The sequence below is a fragment of the Fusarium poae genome, chromosome 1, assembly GCF_019609905.1.
Source record: "Fusarium poae strain DAOMC 252244 chromosome 1, whole genome shotgun sequence".
Taxonomy (NCBI): Eukaryota; Fungi; Ascomycota; class Sordariomycetes; order Hypocreales; family Nectriaceae; genus Fusarium; species Fusarium poae.
In genome coordinates, this window is record NC_058399.1 from 2,045,056 (window position 1) to 2,062,744 (window position 17,689).

Consider the following 17,689-nt stretch of genomic DNA (forward strand, 5'->3'; position numbering starts at 1 on the left):
ATCGCAACAGATAGCTGTTGCGATACTGTTTCGTAGAGGGGCAGGGCAACACCCAAGTGTGACCCAGAGGCGTCAGATCTCAGTTCAGGAGACGCGCTGTATTGGACCCAGCGGCTTGGTTGAAGAGTGGATGCGTTGGTGGATGCGTTTAGACCTGAATGGAGGGGGTTCCCAAGAAGCAAGCAAGCGCGCCCAAAGGAATGAAGCACAGAATATGTGTGTATCAACAAACTCCCGCCAGCTGCGCGAAATGTCGAATCTGGCACAAAGAGGGGAGAGAAAGCTGGCTGGAACCGAGCCCGTGGATCGGGAAAGGCAACGTTTTAGGAGCGGCTGGTCTAAGGTACGGGAGCCTTAGTTGGGTGGACTACTTCCAGTTCAGGAAACTGGGTTCAAAGCGTCAGGATGGTCAATCATCTCTCGGCGTCTGGGTTAAATTGGTTGTTGAAGATCCGGTAATAAATAGTAATACGTAGTAATATTTTAATATTAAAAGCAAGCATATCACATCATCATGAAACAAAACAAAACAATCCAAACAAAAAAGGGTCCTGCACGAAACAACAGCTTAGACACATAGTATCTTGGACTTGGTGTCTTTGCCAAAACGATACTGGCCAAACATGCCGAGACGACAGGTAGTTGGGCATATTACCTGCTTGCTGGACTTTCACATCGAAGGAGAAAAGACTTGGTCGCAGGTACTGAATTGCATTGGCGTTGTGTTGATAGTATCTTGGTACCTTGAGACACAGGTAACAAATACCAATCTTGTTGATGTTGACATTGACGCGTTTCATTGGGAATCACTCCAAGGGCCCAATCTTATATGCTCTTTTGGCGCGCTCACATCGATTGGTTGTATTAGTAGGTCACTCACTGCATATGGCAGGGACTTACCCCATGCTCCTTCTGAACAATCATAAACTCCCATTGCTCGCAAGTCAGGTCACTAATTGACATTAATGGAAGGTCAACCTGGCGTGCATACCTGCCCACATGGCAGCAACAGCTTACCCATACCTCACTCGCTACTACCTTGTCCACACTTATCTGCACCTGACCATAAATCAACCAATGCAAGGCACCAAACATTGAATGCCGGAGCGTTCAGCTTGCACCGGACACTACCGGTCAACTTCAATATCCAATATCTTTCCGTTTCTTATCTCCTTCATCATAATGATGGAAAATCGAAATCCGTGGTTGGAGTGTGCAAATAACAAATCATGAAGCTTTCCTGCGTGAGATAAGATGGTATCGTCTTCCGTCGTCGAATCATCATTCTCATGAGGCCATGCTACTTCAGCCTCGGATCCCCCCACCAATGAACTATCCTTCACCAGCGGACTATCGGATACAACTGAATAGTTCGGTACCGGGGTTTAGTCTAAGGTACTCTACTCTCTAGACGGGATCCGGGGTCTACTAATCAGTCAGTCCATGCTTCAGACCCCTGGTGACGAAGAAAGTCTGTGATAAGCCACTGCCGGATCTGAGAGGTGGCCCCTCAACTTCAACGAAAAGTATTCCTCAAGCGTTGCCGGCTTCTTGTTCAAAGTTTAAACCGACCCGCTCGAGACCAGGGGCTCAGGACTCCAACATGTTGGTAACGATGTGAAACTTGCGTCCTATCGTGAAATCTCTCCACTGTCGTGTCTCAATTTCACACATGCCGATCAAATGTTCTTTTGGCATCTAGACTCCTGTTGTGCTACGCATGTTATTGTTCCTACCACTGGATATCAGAAATTAGTGGCTCAGTTTACACTACTCATACCACACTTTTGGTTGTTTATTCTGATACTCTTAAAAGCTGAGAGTTCAACTTTTCTGTTACCCGCTAGCCCCAATGTCGAGAACATTACGACTACGTTCCGTTCTTTGTTGACGGAATAAGACATGGAGCAAATCGGTCCGGCTCTCGCAAGTGGTAGTTTTCAGCTATTGCATGGCTCACTCGGTCGTATCCACGCTCCATTGACATTTTCCCATTTCCGTACTCCGTACTCTAGCCTAATTGCCTTGTGGCTACATAAGCTCATAAGTTGACTTATATACTCCACAAGACTTTACGACTTGTAAATGAATCAATGCACGCGATTCATGAAGCATGACCCATCCTGCACGCTTCAATGGCCAGCAGCTAACGGGAACACTCTCCATCCGTGTCGTTTCTGTCGGCCGGCGCCGGTTCATGTTCCACTACAAGTCGCTTTAAACTGACAGATAACAGTGGATCATATTTGGTCTTAAATCACATTTGGTAATCCGATCCTTTGGATTTCGGTTTGCTTATGAGACCAGCAAAACACCAAGAGACGATAAACGCCAAGGTATGTATGATCTTGTCTGTCTTACGTTTTATGTTCAACGAGAGTCTTGTATCACAGAGGAATGGAAAGATGTTGCAGCCATTCAACATTTGACGAACTAAAATTACAGAGAGTCCATCAGCGATCATCAGCTGTTATCCAGGTTCATGGCAACCATCTTCTGGAGGCGTCGCTTTGAAGTGTATCCGACAATTGTCTTGGCACATTCCCACGCCCAAAAGCGGGAACTCTCAAGTCAATAAAAGCACGAACCGCCCTCTGTGTCCTGTTGGCCACGCACGGATATATCTCCCGCGAAGTATAGCGCCTCCAGGTTGGTTGTCACAACTCTATTTCAAGTCGAGAAAGTACGTTGGTAGTTAGTGGAAAAATGATGCTATCCAGGACATGGTTCAACCAAGCTCCAAGGTTGAGTATGCACTGCAACGTCCTATCACACAATGTGACCGAACCTCTGGGAATCACTAAAGCATTCGTCGTATTTCTAACCATAACATATAATAAAAGTGCAACCGTTGCTTGGCCGCAGTCAGTCAACCCCCTTGTGTATCTGATTGATTACTAGCTACTCTCCAGCTGAGTGCTGCTCGGCAAAGAGAAGGAACCAAGCATAACAACCTTCCGTGCCGAGTAAGTTAGAGCTCTTCTGCGTTTGGCAAAGCTAGTTTCATAAGGTCTGGCCCCTCGGGGCAGGATTCCATTGGCAGCTTTGCATCAACACAATAGACTACCCCATCAGCAGCTGAACAACAAGAGTTTGTGAACTATGCGGCACACGTTGTCTTTGGGTGCTAATGCACGGAATAGCTTGATATACTCGTGAGTCTATTCGTGCAATGAGCTTATTGAGTAGGCTTGCTGGCTCTGACAGGGGTGTATAAGACAAAATGAGCTCAAGTGTCTTACTCGAGATTCTGCATTTATACATGTGAGTGCAAATGAGTAGGCAAGTATGTACATGCAGCTCCAGAACTTCCTAAAAGGATATCCAACAACAATTAGCCTTGCTCTTGCGAGCTATGTCCCAAAACAGCCATCTCCGAAGAATAAGGTTTTGTCAAATACTGGACGGACAGCGGGAGGCACTCTTTTTCGGCGTCAGGAACGCAGAGCACACATGGCTTTGCCCGGACCGGTCCAGGGACTTGCCTCCGGGTCGAAGTTGGCTACGCCACGAGATCAGTGCCCGCCATCACCGACAACCTCAAACCTTCTCTTGGTGGGCTGAGTCTTGATTGACAACCTTTGGCAGGAGGAATGAACGATTGATGATGCTGTATTATCCTAGCGTACGTTTCCAGCTAAATGTATTTATTTTACCGACCTCCCAGCGTGCGGACATACGAGAAGATTTATCAACATCCTTCATCATTCTTTCAGTATAAAGCAACAACGCTACGCTCACTTTTCCTCTTCAGTTACTCAGAACAACACTCTTTCTGTGATTGGTGTTGTGTTGCAACCGTAGTGGCTTCCCACCCGCTAGAACCCTATTCAACTCCAACTCCAACTCCAAGCTCGTTGCCCAGTTCACCCATCATGACCACAACTATGTTGTATACAACTGGTGCCTCAGTAGAGGACCCTCCTCACGGCTTGACAAATACTGCAAATGGCTGCGGAAAGGCGAGACATCGACCAACGGCGCTGCAAATTAAACCACTGGACCCCAGTGAGTTGAGTGCCAAGTTGGGCGGCCTGTCCGTCGAGTCTTACAACCAACCCAGTCCTTCAATCCATATCGAGAATTCTGCCAGGTCGCCGCTGTCTGTCATGAGCATGGGCGCACCATCGCCAAGAACTATCCCCGAAACACACCTCAGTCCGTCAACAACAACTATGGTGTCATCAGCATCTTTCAAGAAAGGCAGCGGCAAGCTGAACCTGCCATCACCTGGAAAGCCTCCGCGCCGGGGTAGCATATTTGATGCATTCCGTTTCAAGGGCTCGAACTATACTGATGAAGCACAAAGCCAACAGGCGGGAGATGCTCAGAAGCCTGCTCCCTACAGGCATGTTCCACAAGTAGCAGCACAGCAGTTCGCCCGCACCACAACTGTAGAGACTTTATCACAAAAGACTTCACCCAAAGGCATGAGGCCTGCCCCTGGACCTCGATCCACGAGCAACGCCACTATTTCGTTGCAAGATTACCACAGACAATACAAGCGGGCACAGAGTATCTGCAGTGGTAGACCGTCAAGCGGTTATAGTCAGTCCAAGTTGGCCGGTACTGTCGAGATGAACGAGAGAGCCCCTCAGCAAAAGAGACAAAACGCTCGGGGTAGTCTGAGTTCGTACGGTAACAGACCCGAACTACCAAGAAGAATGAGCACAGGCAACATGTCAGGAAAAAATGACCCTCAACCCCCATCACCATTCCGACGAGATTCTACGGGTGTTGGAGGCTTTCAGGGAAACATTGCTCCTAGCATAAGACGTGGCTCTGCTAGCTCATCGGGCTTTTCGGACACATCGTCGTCATTTCGCGATTCTGGTCCAGCAACCCCATTCAAGCAAGAATTCGGCGGCAATGTTTCCCCCAACCGCCGAGGGTCAGAGACCAGTGCAGCAACCTCTGGATCGCGAAGAGGTAGCTTCGTCAATGTCCCAAATCCCCAGCATACAGCTGAAATACATCGTGTGGACTGGTCGCAGAGTGACCAATCCGCAAAGGTTCAACGAGACTCGAAGTGGGGAGGTCTCAAGCATCGAAAGACCAGTGTAAGCCAGCAAAAAGCGACAGACGAGAAGGATGGCCCCCGTGTCGTTGAGACAGCGTCACAGCCGTCTATTTCCCCAAAGTCGCCAAAGCCTGGGTTCCTTAAGCGATTCATACATTAGCAAATAATGGACTCAGAATGTACAGCATGGTGGACAGTTGATAGTGAATGAGAAACAATAGCCTACCCATTACTGTAGTATTTCGCTTGTTTATTTAATATCAATCAACATATTCTTTTGCGCCGAAACAAACAATCATATTCTGTGATTCTGCAAATGACTTGAAGAAAACTAATGAGCTCAGCGCTTTTCTTGTTGCATCAAGCGCTCGATGAGTTTTGTGTCTTCCTGTGCGAGTTGCTGTCTCAGAATATTGTCCACGTCTGTGTTTGCGCTTTCCGTATTTATAAGGTGGAGGATGAGCTCTGAATACTCGCGGATAGCATCACCCTGCTCACCACCTGCACGCCGCGCCTTGCGCAAAGCCTCTTTGCCGTTCTGTATGCCGATATCGTGGTTCCAAGCCTCCTGCTTGGGCGGGAGGCCCTTTAAAAGGGAAGCAGGAATAGCGGGCTTCGTCTCGGGAGGCGGGAGTGTGGCAGCATCAATTTTGAGGAGCTGATCAGGCAGATCAGGATACTTTCGAAAGAGAAGACGAAGCTTTTCAGATGTTTCGAGAGCTTGAAAGGGATTAGAAGGATCGAAAGGCCGAGGCTCTGTGACTTGTTGGGCTTGCGATTCCGGTCGTGGAAGTTCGGGTTGGGATACTACTTCAGGATCGGGAGGGTGATTCTCGCGATGGATCTTATTACATGCGACAGAACAGCTTCACTCTTGTTAATCAATGCTTAACTTTGTTACTGAGGTAAACTTACTATGGAAGACGACATCGCGGACATTTGTACTTTGGCGGGTTCGTGTTGCAGATACTGCATAGCGACGGGTTTGGTGTTGTTGTCGTTGGCTTGTCAACATCTTCATTCTGAGCTTGGTGAGTTGGCGCAGGAGCTTCTTCTGATTGAAGAATGGGAGCATCTGGTGTTTCTTGTTGTTGTTCTGACATTGTGGCAACAGAGCAAGTACTTAGAGTAGTAAGAAAGCCGAATAGTGATTGAAAAAATAGCCAAGTATTCTGCTTTGATAGAGTTGTTCAATAATGATGGAAGCAGTAGAAGAAAAAAAGTAAACGAAAAAAAAAAGATCCATCAATACAAACATAAAGTTCAAGGGGTCCAAGACCGCCCCGCGTCATTGCGCGCTTCGGCTCAGGACGCCATAGAAAAAAAGAAGAACCATAATCTGGTCCGTGCTTTCTCATGGAGACTTCAAACTTGCCCTTGCATCATAAGAAGCTTACACATTACTAATGCTCAGGCCAATCACGGGCTAGATAATAGGTTACCGAGAGCGGCGAAAAGTTGCGATATCATAACCGTCGAGTCCGAAACGGATTTTCTCTCTTGACCTGACCATACACGGGACGTATATTTTTTACATCTCACGAAACTCTCTCAAATCTTTGGTCTTATAGTAACGATATCATCCATTCCTTTTAACCTTGCTCTTTTTAATCACTCCATCATGGCATCCTCCAGGACCATGTCACGGACATTAGCCGCTCTCACTCGGCCTGTCACGGAAACATCATCCCGGGCAGTCCCACGATGGACTCGCTCAATAGGTACTATTCGATCTCAAATTCCTTCCATCTCTTCTGGACTGCGACCACTTGCGCAACGACAGCGTATCGTCAATACAGTAACGCCGAGTCTCGCTGGCATCGGTAGCGGCGTCCGAACCATCTTCATCCAGACGGAGAATACCCCGAACCCAGATGCCCTCAAGTTTTTACCAAACCATCGAGTAGTTCCCGAAGAATTCTCTACACCTTTCATCGAATACCTCAACCCTCGAGCAACGATTTCTCACCCGCACCCTTCTCCTCTGGCCGCTAAGCTCATGAACATCGACGGAGTCACTTCTGTCTTTTATGGTGCCGACTTTATAACCGTCACAAAAGCTGCCGACGCCAACTGGGCACATATTCGACCCGAGATATTTGCACTTATTACAGAAGCCATCACTGCGGGCGAGCAAATTGTTACCATTTCCGAGCGCCGTGAGGGAGAGTCTGGTGCTCCTGTTGAGGAGGACAGTCTCGCCTACAATGAGAACGATAGTGAAGTTGTCGGTATGATCAAGGAACTTCTCGAGACACGGATTCGTCCAGCCATCCAGGAAGATGGTGGAGATATTGATTTTCGCGGTTTTGATGACGAGGGCTACGTGCATTTGCGACTGCGAGGCGCTTGCCGTACTTGCGATTCAAGCACAGTTACACTCAAAAATGGAATTGAGGGTATGCTGATGCATTATGTAAGTTTTGGCGATTATGATTCCCTGACGCATTTCTGAACTGACAATGTTACAGATTGAAGAGGTCAAGGGCGTTAAGCAAGTGATGGATCAAGAGGAGGAAATTGCCCTGCAGGAATTCGAAAAGTTCGAGGAAAAGCTCAAGCAGCAGAAGGGCCAGGCTGCTTCATCAGGATAAACCGACCAAAAGACTATAGCCCATCTGTATCTGTATATTAGTTTGATCGGACAATTTGACGATACCCACGCATGCCCTCATTACCTCCTTCTTCATAGTTGTTATCCTTTCAATCAAAGGCCGGCGATCAGTCCTAAACCATGATGCTACATGTTACCGCAAGCGCATTGTACCCAATGTTTGATAACAGTTTTTCTCACGCAAAGACTGTATTCTGAGCTAAAGGAAACGTGAGTTGTTCATAATGCGATCCATATCTTTTGAGACATCCGCCACTAATGTATGTGGCTGGTTCACAACTACCCGTGCGAAACAAAAGTCATCAGGCCGGGTTCGGTTTCGTTCGAAGTTGCTGAATGCTAGGCCCGGAATAAATAGCCTCTCCTCAAGAAGCTTTGAGCGCACCGCTACGTCGAGTGCACTTGTCGGTGCCTCGAGCTATCGCTTCTGCTGCTTTGTTATACGAGATTGACGATGCAGGTGCAGGAGTCGAGAAGCATTGGGCAGCATGATACCAGCACAAGTCCGTTATTTTTTTTTTGCTCTATTTGAGCGCGCCAATGCCTGGACGTCAAGCGACATAAATATCCAGGAACGACCTTGCCTGGCAGGTTTGGCAGCTGACTGAAAGAGATTTGAATTGTTCTTATGACTTGAGTGGAAGAAGAAGGATCCGCACATAACTGTAGGGGACCCTAGCAGACGTACATTCCGCCGAGACTTTAACCTGGGACGACATGCGCCAGATCGTATGGATCCGAAGATGAAGCATTGCGAGGCCATTCCACTCACCGTGATTGGTTCGGTTGTCGCGATCTGGAATCTTCCGGACATTGTTCGCAATAACTTCTGTCTCGCTTTCGCAAGAGCTTACCCAAAAGGTAACGTTAAGTCAAGAAGATAGAGATAAGGATTTGATGATACTACTGAATCCGGACCCGCTTGGAGCTCCAACTGTATAATTAGCCGTGCCAGTTAAGAGCTGCCTTGAAGATACACACGCTTCCTTGACTCCGCAGGAAGAATGTCACTCAACTGTCGACGTCAAGCAGACACTATTTTCTTTTCTGGGTGTGGAGAAGCCGGAACTGGAAAGTTTTCGGCAGCGTTTAAACAAAACGGTTGTAACAGCAAAGAAGAGCTCTGCGTCAATATGCCGGGAATCTTTAAAGACAGGCATGGGTATTTACAGTCTTATGGCCCGCGGCACAGTCATGTATATCACCGGATATCTGCCCAGAAGGAGCTTGACCAAAGGACCGGCAAAAGCTGTACAGCGAATTCAACCGCGAATCTTAAAGAGCAGCCACTCTGCACTAGAAGCCCGTTGTAGTGGGATGGCGCCTTGGGATTCCCGGGCCGGTTTCTGTGATTGGCGCGGGAGACAATATGCAGTGGGTGATACAGCCTCCACCGAGGCAATAACCCCACAAACCCCTCAAACGAACGACGTGGGCGAGCTGTTGGTGCGTTCCGGATCTCAAGGCCCTGTCTTCTTGTTTCAACGTGGGGAATCAGATTTGCCATGCGAGCAGGCAACCAAACATATACCGATAGCAGCGCGCATGACCCCAAATTTTTCTCCGTGCAAGGAGAGGGTAGTGCTATGATTTAAAGAGCCATTGCGCCTCGGTTTGGGAGTGCTCATCACCTCTCTTCGTGTCTTCTTTCGCTTTCCTTCAGCCCATAGACTCTTAACTTGCGTCGCAACACCAGCATCTAACCCACGGCCTACACGCATTGCCCATAATGAGCCCCTCAGCAGTAGAAGGTAACGGAGTTGTGGACGTCAAGACCACTCTCAAGCCCAATGTTGGCGTTTATACCAACCCCAATCATGACCTCTGGGTTGCTCCTGCTGAGCCCTCTGCCGAAGCTATCAAGTCCGGCTCTGACTTGAAGCAAGGCGAGGTTAGTGTTGCTATTCGAAGCACCGGTATCTGCGGGTATGTCGCTTTTATCCTCGACCCTGCCTCACTAAGAACAATTGCTGACGAGGGCACAGTTCCGATGTCCACTTCTGGCATGCTGGCTGCATCGGTCCCATGATTGTCGAGGGAGACCACATCTTGGGTCACGAGTCTGCCGGCGAGGTTATTGCCGTGCACCCGTCTGTCAGCCATCTCAAGGTTGGCGACAGAGTCGCCGTCGAACCCAACATTCCCTGCGGTACCTGCGAACCTTGCCTTACTGGCCGATATAATGGTTGCGAGACCGTCCAGTTCCTGTCTACCCCTCCTGTCCCTGGCATGCTCCGCCGATACATCAACCATCCCGCTGTCTGGTGTCACAAGATTGGAAATATGTCATATGAGAACGGCGCTCTTCTTGAGCCTCTCAGTGTTGCTCTGGCCGGCATGCAAAGGGCCGAGGTTCGCCTGGGAGACCCTGTTCTGATCTGCGGTGCTGGACCTATCGGATTGATCACACTCCAGTGCTGCGCTGCCGCTGGTGCTTCGCCCATCGTCATCACCGATATCTCAGAGAGCCGACTGGCATTTGCCAAGGAGCTCTGCCCCCGCGTTATCACTCACAAGGTTGAGAGACTGTCTGCTGAGGACTCCGCGAAGGCCATCGTCAAGAGCTTTGGTGGTGTCGAGCCCACCGTCGCTATGGAGTGCACTGGCGTTGAAAGCAGTATCGCTGCTGCGGTCTGGTCTGTCAAGTTTGGTGGCAAGGTCTTCATCATTGGTGTTGGAAAGAATGAGATCAACATTCCCTTCATGCGCGCAAGTGTTCGGGAGGTAGACATTCAGCTACAGTACCGATACTGCAACACCTGGCCTCGGGCCATCCGCCTCGTCGAGAACAACGTGGTTGATCTTTCTAAATTAGTTACTCACAAGTTCAAGCTTGAGGATGCGATCAAGGCGTTTGAGACATCAGCAGATCCCAAGACCGGGGCGATCAAGGTCATGATTCAGAGTTTGGAATAAAACATGCAATGTTGATTAAGAGGGATTCGGTGCTCGGCGTATGCTTTTGAAACCGAGGCGTGAGTCTGCTAAAAGACTGTAAATAGCCTCCTTGGGATATAGACATGAGAATTTAAGAAATTTGCGAAGAACTGCTGTTTGCTTATTTAGTAGGTATGAAGTGTGAGCAATGATGTAAGACAGAGTTTCCTGGTGATAAGACAGAAGACGAGGATGGGGACTGCCAAAAACGACGACGTCGAAGAAAAAGATCTTGTAATGAAACAAAAGAAAGATGAAAAGTTTACCGTCTTGGTAGATATTTTGAGAGATCCTAGAAGAGAGGTTTATAAAGGAATTCATAGAGGTGCTTGCCGTTGACCCAGCGGGAGCGCGGACACCTGTGCCGAAAATGGATTAGCGCACCTCTATCGGCTCCCGTCCAACCACCATCCAGCGAGTTCTCCCGAGCTTTTTTTCTCCCTCAGACGACCTCACTTAAGATCACGACCAGCTTCGACTCCATCAATTGACCACCCGCAGCCGGTCTTTCCACACCGAGGAGCTCCGATTTCGATTCTACGAGGCATCTCGCACTCTTCTCACAGCCCAAACCGCCGCAATGTCTTCCCTCGCTCGTCCTATGCTCCGCTCGCCGGCTCTACGTGTTGCCGCCCGACGCTTCGAGAGCACCACTGCTCAGAAGGCTGCTGAGAACGCTAAGCAGGCTGCCACCCGAGCCCAAGAGGGTCTATCGCGTGTCACATCTACCGCTGGACCTGCTATTGCTGGTTACGCAAAGGGTCTTGCTAGCACTTTGGGCAAGGTCGGCGGACGAACGGGCAAGATCATCGGCTTTGTCGAGCGTACGTCCACCATCGCTTGGGACCCAGTTGCCGACCGTTGAAGGCTGACATTCAAAAACAGGACAAGTCCCTTTCGTCGTCTACTACTCCAAGGTCGGCCTCGAGCTTGGCAAGTTTGTTTTCCAGAACCAAAAGATGAGCCCTCCGTGAGTTATGCTTCACAATTGCCTCTTGTCATGGCGGGATAATCGGCTAATGCAGGCCCAACAGTAACATGGCCACTTTCCAAACCACCTACCAAAACCTCATCAAGTCCATCCAGAACCGCACCATCATCCAGTCTTCTCAGAACCTCGTCCAGCAAGTGAAAAATATCGGCCCTGCCCAGCTTGCAGCTGGTGGCGTCGTTGCGGCCGAGGTCCTCGGTTTCTTCACCGTTGGCGAGATTATTGGCCGATTCAAGCTTGTCGGTTACCGCGGCGAGGTCTCTTCCCACCACTAAACGTGTCTCTTGCGTTGGAGCAGGAGTTGTAAGGATCAAACGGTGCTGGACCGTGATGAGCAAATAAGGACGAATGGACTATAGACATGGACCTTCCTGGCTGAGGACGTCTGGGAGGGTCTGGTTGGAGACTGGTTGTTTCGGGGGGGGGGGGGGAGTTGAAAACTAGGAGACTTGGGAATACCGATCTTACCGGACCTCGATGTTTGTCCTGAGCATCTTTCTTTTGTAGAACTGTACATCAATCAAGCTACGGCAGGTGATCCCCGCCGTGGAGGGCTTTCGACAATGATATCTAATAACGAAACGACTCTTATGGATGAAGAGAACCTTGTAAAGTATTGTACTATCTTGTCTTTGGTGCATTCAATGCATTATTGAACAATCCGCTTTGCATGGCATTGGCATGAGCAGCTTGAAATACTATGCTGAGCCACCTTGTCCGGTTAGTTACTCTGTCTGGTTGTCATGACTCAAGCCCTTGCTTAACAGTAGCGGGAAAGCTGAAACATTTATTTTGCTTCTTGTAACAATGGTTGTCATGTCACTTATCAAACCCCTCTCGAGTTTCAGAGAGTCCAATCTAAGGCTCCTCAGAAAGAGTATCTGTAGAGCTCCTCCCCACTCGAAATGACACCCATTTCTTCGAGGCCCAGCTGCAGACTTTCTAATATGGTTCAATAATATCATCAAATGTGATGTTCCATGTCAGCCTTAGGTTAGAGAAACAGAAAATTTGCAATACCAACTCACCCATGGTTCAGTATCATGCACAACGGGCATACTACACGGCCATATACTGAAACGCTACAGTGAATATCAGTTTGATTAGGCTGTTTAGGCAACGGTTAGCAGCCTATAAGCTCATATCAGATGAAACAGTATACACCATTATGCCGGTGGTGGTTTGCATATTGTTTTCATCTGACGGTTTTATCACACGAGTAGGCTATTGAAGATGCGCTAGATGTTTCAAGAGGTAAAAGTTAAAGGTTTAATGGGGCCAAGTTCTTATCTATTCATCATGGCAACGGCTATATTGATTCGAGCGAAGGCCTACATAGTCACTCAAGGGCTCGGTAGATGCCGTCATATTGGCTTATATAGACTTTTGTATCCCACCAAGTGAGAAGATATTTGGCGGTAAATGTACACAAAGGATTATATAGCTCAACTGTGGTAAGGCTTGCGAAGAGTTATGCTGAATCGGGATCTTCTAGATCAAATCGCCATAATTCCAAGGATCTCGACCCTGTCGTCCACCTTCTGCTTCTGGAACTAAGTACAGATCCGGGGTATGGGCCCTTTCGTTCGCCTAAATGTCCTATTTCACACACGAAGTTGGCCGGGCGTCTAACAAACGATAGCCCAAACCGAAAGCTGTTGCAGAGATGAAAAAGACACAACCGCGCGCGAAGATCGTGTATGAGATACATGGGATGTAGTGTGTGGCCCGGTCGAGTCACCCGTGCGATCCGCACCCTGGCCTGGGCTGGAGGTCCGAAACGAACGAGGCCCGTCCCGAGGTGTGCGGACCTATTATGGAGTCCTGGGTTGGTCCTTGGCACAACAGTCTTTTTCTTTCAACCCGCGCCGTAACCATAATGGAGCCGTCGCTAACATACGCGCTCAGAAAATGGTCCCCTTGGCAAATGATCTTGACCTGGTGACTAGCGTCTAGCGGTCAGATAATTTCGCCCGATCGACAGGCTTTTTCATAATGGTTGACAGGTTGATGTGATCAAGCCCCGCTGTTGGTGATACCAACTGGGATCCTTGTTCGCTAGCCGTCAGTGCCACGCTCATTTTAAGGAGAAGCGTCTCTTGAAACTCGAGGGACCGCCAAAGGATGAGAAGAGAGAAGCACTGTAACATGCTTGGAAAATCGTGGTATCATTTAGGAATCGCCAGGGTGTGGTTGCTCACCGCGCCAGTAACCACGCCATCTTGCCCGGGGCCGGTTTGGGCTCACAACTACCCTGGCAAAGAATTGAAGAACAAGGCCTTGTCTAACTTCTGCCTTGATAGATTTCATATGGTGCTTATGAGCTTCATGGAGACATGCCCTGTATTTGTGCCCTGCGTTGACAATCTTTTCTGAGCCAAAGCCACGGTTTACTTTGGCTGGTCGGGCTTCCTCGCTGTCCAGACATAGCTGCAGATGTGTTAGCTGGGTATGATAGAGATTTAATCTGAAGACTGACATATTGCAGTAAGTGTGGAACCGTAAAACACAGGTCTCACGCTTTGCGGTTGTACATAACTGACGAATATCATCAGCCTTCCAGCCAAGTTTCTCGACCAGTGGTTTCAGGCTCAAAGCTTCCAGGCTATGAGATAGTCCGATATTGAACCACCTGGCAATCTCCCGTTCCTGTTTGTCGGAAGACCAGGGGCAGACGTAGGCACGGATCACTTCCTGCTTCACGTCTGTGAAACCTGTGGCTTCAAGCAACTGCCGTGTTTCTTGAGGCACAACTCTAGCAATGCGGTTGAATCGGTCCATTCCGTCAAAGAAAAGCTCTGCCCATTTCTCAAATGCGGAGTTCGGAGGGCGCTCATCATCGTCACACCTGGGTGTCCAATCGACTTCAATTTGCTCAAAGAAACCAACGCCTGGGGCCAAGTGCCTGATTAGCAGTTAGCAATAAAACTTGTCCACGAATATTGATCTTACTCGAATACATTGCGGTATACTTGGGGCCACAGGTCTGTTTGGATACTTCCCAATAACATCCGCATATGTATAAAATCGCAGTCCGTGAATAATGAGTCCCATATGGGTTCCTCGATGTCATATTGCTTTGGTAATACTCCTGGAGGGATTCTGTTCTCGTTAGTAAAAATTCCAGAATAAAATGTCTTGTGAAGTCTTACAATGCCGGCAAGATCTGGTTTAGATCAACAGCCATTATCTGAGCATCTGTGAAACATCTAGGTCATGTTAGCGGATAGCCCAAGTAACTGTATATGGAGAACACAGACTCTTCCGCCACGTTTATCGCCCATATACCTGTTCCGGTACCAATATCCATGATCCTAGGTGCTTTCCGTTCAAGTTTTACCTGAAGCGGCTGATTATCTCGAGCGAGAAGAAAAACCTTGTGGAAGATATCAAGGCGGTTCAATTCTTCCTGAGGGTCATATATCAACACTGCATCTCACTATCTTGAGGTGCGACAACTTACCGAATCAATAGGAAACAAGTACTTGTCGGGTTTCCAAGACCCATAGAAACGGCCATGCTGCCATATACCATCTTCGATGTACCTCCTCTCTGACCCATTTACACTATAGTCCAGAATATGAGCTCGATTGATCCCCAAGAGGCACATTATGAGATCTATCGTACCTGTTTTGTGGAGGCATCACTGCCATGGGGGAAATTGTGAAAAGTCCCACGTCCTGTCTGGGGTCAGAGTAAACCAGGAAGGCCAAAGGGCAAAACAACAGCACAAGGTGACTTGGCTGTGGTAGATGACGCACGCAATCTGGTCTTCGCTTTCGAATCCAGGATGAGCGAAGTTTCTAGTAGTGGTGGAGAATATGGCTGCGGGTGTTAGCAGATGAACGAATGTAATAAGCTGAGATCCACCAAATGGAGGATGTATAAGAAAAAGATAACGCGAATGTTTGTCGGGCGAAGGACAAGATGAGGAATGAATTCTGAACGCCGGACACTGCATGAACTGAGGGCCACCCGCAGGGTGCATTATTTGTGTCCTCAGGAGAAGGGCAGCAAGTTTCGTGGGCACCACGGGGTTTCAATGGGCTGTTTCAACAACTTGAGGATCACCCGAGCATGGACCCTAAAATGGCCCAAAGAAAACCGAACAAGATCAACAGCTGGCGAAACACAGCAGTCATACGCCACTGTTCCACAATGGCCTTGCGAACGGTATACAGAGTGTTGATGACCGGCAGTAGTGTCGAGTAACAGTCCATCGGTAAAACACGATTGCAAGGAGGGAAAAAAAGAAGCTCGAGAACATCTCGTATCCGCAGTTGATAACATTAACACTCACTGGAATGAACACAGCTTCAAACTTGAGCTTATGTGAAGTTGGTCTCCGTGTAGAAGATATATTCGGGAGCTACCCAAGAAACGCCAAGGATGGTTGATAATGGGCCGTCGATTAAGAGCAAAGGTTTTGAGCAGGTTGGCTCATGCGAATCGTGAAGTTGATCGAGGCGGAACGTTGGCAGTAGAGTTTAGGATTTGGTCGGTTTCAAAACTGCAAAAAGAAAAAAATCTGGAATACAACAAAAGACCTTGTTCGGCAGATTTCAGTGTGAGATTTTTCTCTCTTCACAATTCGGTTGGCTGAGGAGCAGAACGTAAGACGGTTGGTTGGTGGACGAAGACCAACCAGCTCAGCTAGGTTGAGTTGAGCTTGAAGATTGTAGGAGGGGTTTTTGTTCTCTTGGGCTTCTCTAGGAACGCGATCGACTAGATAATTGATATCCCGTCAATCAGAGACGTTTGAATGAAGTTATGAAAACTCGCAGCTGAAAGCAGATAATCCCAATGGCAGAGAGTAAAAAAAAGGGTCGCGGTCGAGAAGGAAGCTGGAGAAGATGAGAGGAAGGTTGTTGATACTTATTGCTGTTGGCCGAAGTGTGGAGCTGGAGCTGGAGTTGGAGCGCAGGACAGAGCAGGACATGGATAAAGAAAGGCAAGGTAGGAGGTAGGTACAGCTAAGCTAATATTGCGGGAACTCCTACTATTGACTTACAATGCGGTCACCAAGGGAAAAGAAGGGAAAGGAAAGGCAAGGCAAGGCAGGTACAGTCCGGTACGAACCCAGCCCAGCCCAGGCACCGGCGGTCGAGGTACAAGTACAGGCTCTACAGAGATGGACAGGCATTAAGGAACAGTTGAACGTGGGACCTGTGGGTGTGGCTCTTGAGGGTCCTCCCACCCATCCTTCCATCTTTTTTTTTTTTTACATCACACCCCCTTGCTCACTTCAAGAGCTGTTGGTCGAGTCGAGTCGAGGTCGAGTCTTGCTTGTTATTTATTTATGTGATTATCATCATGCGCCTCGAAATGCTGTTGAAGTTTTGTGTTACCATCCTTGAAGCATCTGACGAGTTGAAAGAGGACGTGGCATGAACTAACCAGAATAGATAAACACAGCAACAATAACTAATCAACCCATCCCTCCATTGCTATGTAGTAGAAAATGCTGCCCTGCTCTTACGTAGGTCTACTTCATACAATATTACCTATCCACTGCGGCCCGCTCACCAGTTTCCATTCTAACCAACAATGGATTTGTCGACTTGCCACCGAAATTTCCGACTGGAAAATCAATCCGTCAAACAACAATAACCAGAGAGAAAAACGAATGCCTAACACTCAGCCAGGGGTGTGGCCGAATGGTAGGGCCAACCCGCCTCAACACCACAAGTCATCAGAGGCAGGGGGTAAACCAACCGCGATATGGCTGGACTGGACTGAAATGGGCACAGTATTAGCTTTGAATGGACCGGCGGGGCACGATATGTGTATGAAGAGTAAGAACCACTAATATTAGTCCGCTGTCTGTGATGCAAGGAACTTAACTTGCCTTGCCTACCCGTCCATACCTACCACATCATAGTCTATAGGAACAGACTATACACAGTCTGGCTGACAGGTCCTGCAGCAGCTACATCGCATCGAGCTCTTTCACCGCATGCCTAGCCCGGCCTAGAGGACCGGAGTCCATGTTCGTGGCTTCGCCTTGGTCTCGAAAGTTGGCCTGTGACGTTGGTTTCTAGTGGAAACGAGGTTTTGTTGTTTTGTGCCACCCAGAATCACATTCATATTTGGGGTCGTTTGTCTTTCCAAACTCCCGGTATGTGTG

At 48.5% G+C, this 17,689-nt stretch overlaps 6 protein-coding genes across 6 annotated transcripts; 4 read left to right on the forward strand and 2 right to left on the reverse strand.

The window, feature by feature from the left end:
• Positions 1-3,875: 3,875 nt before the first annotated feature.
• FPOAC1_000679 (uncharacterized protein) lies at positions 3,876-5,180 on the forward strand (the record flags this gene model as incomplete). The annotated part of the gene is made up of 1 exon (XM_044845290.1): positions 3,876-5,180. The coding sequence occupies one exon, from the start codon at positions 3,876-3,878 to the stop codon at positions 5,178-5,180; it is 1,305 nt and encodes a 434-aa protein (XP_044711206.1).
• Positions 5,181-5,360: 180 nt separating this feature from the next.
• FPOAC1_000680 (uncharacterized protein) lies at positions 5,361-6,123 on the reverse strand (the record flags this gene model as incomplete). Its single annotated transcript, XM_044845291.1, has 2 exons — positions 5,361-5,886; positions 5,936-6,123. 2 exons carry the CDS (start codon positions 6,121-6,123, stop codon positions 5,361-5,363), a joined length of 714 nt encoding a protein of 237 aa, XP_044711207.1.
• Positions 6,124-6,641: 518 nt separating this feature from the next.
• On the forward strand, positions 6,642-7,614 carry FPOAC1_000681 (uncharacterized protein; the record flags this gene model as incomplete). Its single annotated transcript, XM_044845292.1, has 2 exons — positions 6,642-7,436; positions 7,492-7,614. The coding sequence occupies 2 exons, from the start codon at positions 6,642-6,644 to the stop codon at positions 7,612-7,614; spliced, it is 918 nt and encodes a 305-aa protein (XP_044711208.1).
• Positions 7,615-9,363: 1,749 nt separating this feature from the next.
• LAD1 (L-arabinitol 4-dehydrogenase) lies at positions 9,364-10,550 on the forward strand (the record flags this gene model as incomplete). Its single annotated transcript, XM_044845293.1, has 2 exons — positions 9,364-9,560; positions 9,620-10,550. The coding sequence occupies 2 exons, from the start codon at positions 9,364-9,366 to the stop codon at positions 10,548-10,550; spliced, it is 1,128 nt and encodes a 375-aa protein (XP_044711209.1).
• A 601-nt stretch (positions 10,551-11,151) lies between these two features.
• Positions 11,152-11,837, forward strand: FPOAC1_000683 (uncharacterized protein; the record flags this gene model as incomplete). Its single annotated transcript, XM_044845294.1, has 3 exons — positions 11,152-11,395; positions 11,457-11,541; positions 11,606-11,837. The coding sequence occupies 3 exons, from the start codon at positions 11,152-11,154 to the stop codon at positions 11,835-11,837; spliced, it is 561 nt and encodes a 186-aa protein (XP_044711210.1).
• A 2,115-nt stretch (positions 11,838-13,952) lies between these two features.
• Positions 13,953-15,782, reverse strand: FPOAC1_000684 (uncharacterized protein; the record flags this gene model as incomplete). The annotated part of the gene is made up of 9 exons (XM_044845295.1): positions 13,953-13,992; positions 14,042-14,467; positions 14,515-14,664; positions 14,715-14,771; positions 14,823-14,971; positions 15,026-15,128; positions 15,190-15,246; positions 15,324-15,387; positions 15,707-15,782. 9 exons carry the CDS (start codon positions 15,780-15,782, stop codon positions 13,953-13,955), a joined length of 1,122 nt encoding a protein of 373 aa, XP_044711211.1.
• Between the last annotated feature and the right edge of the window lie 1,907 nt (positions 15,783-17,689).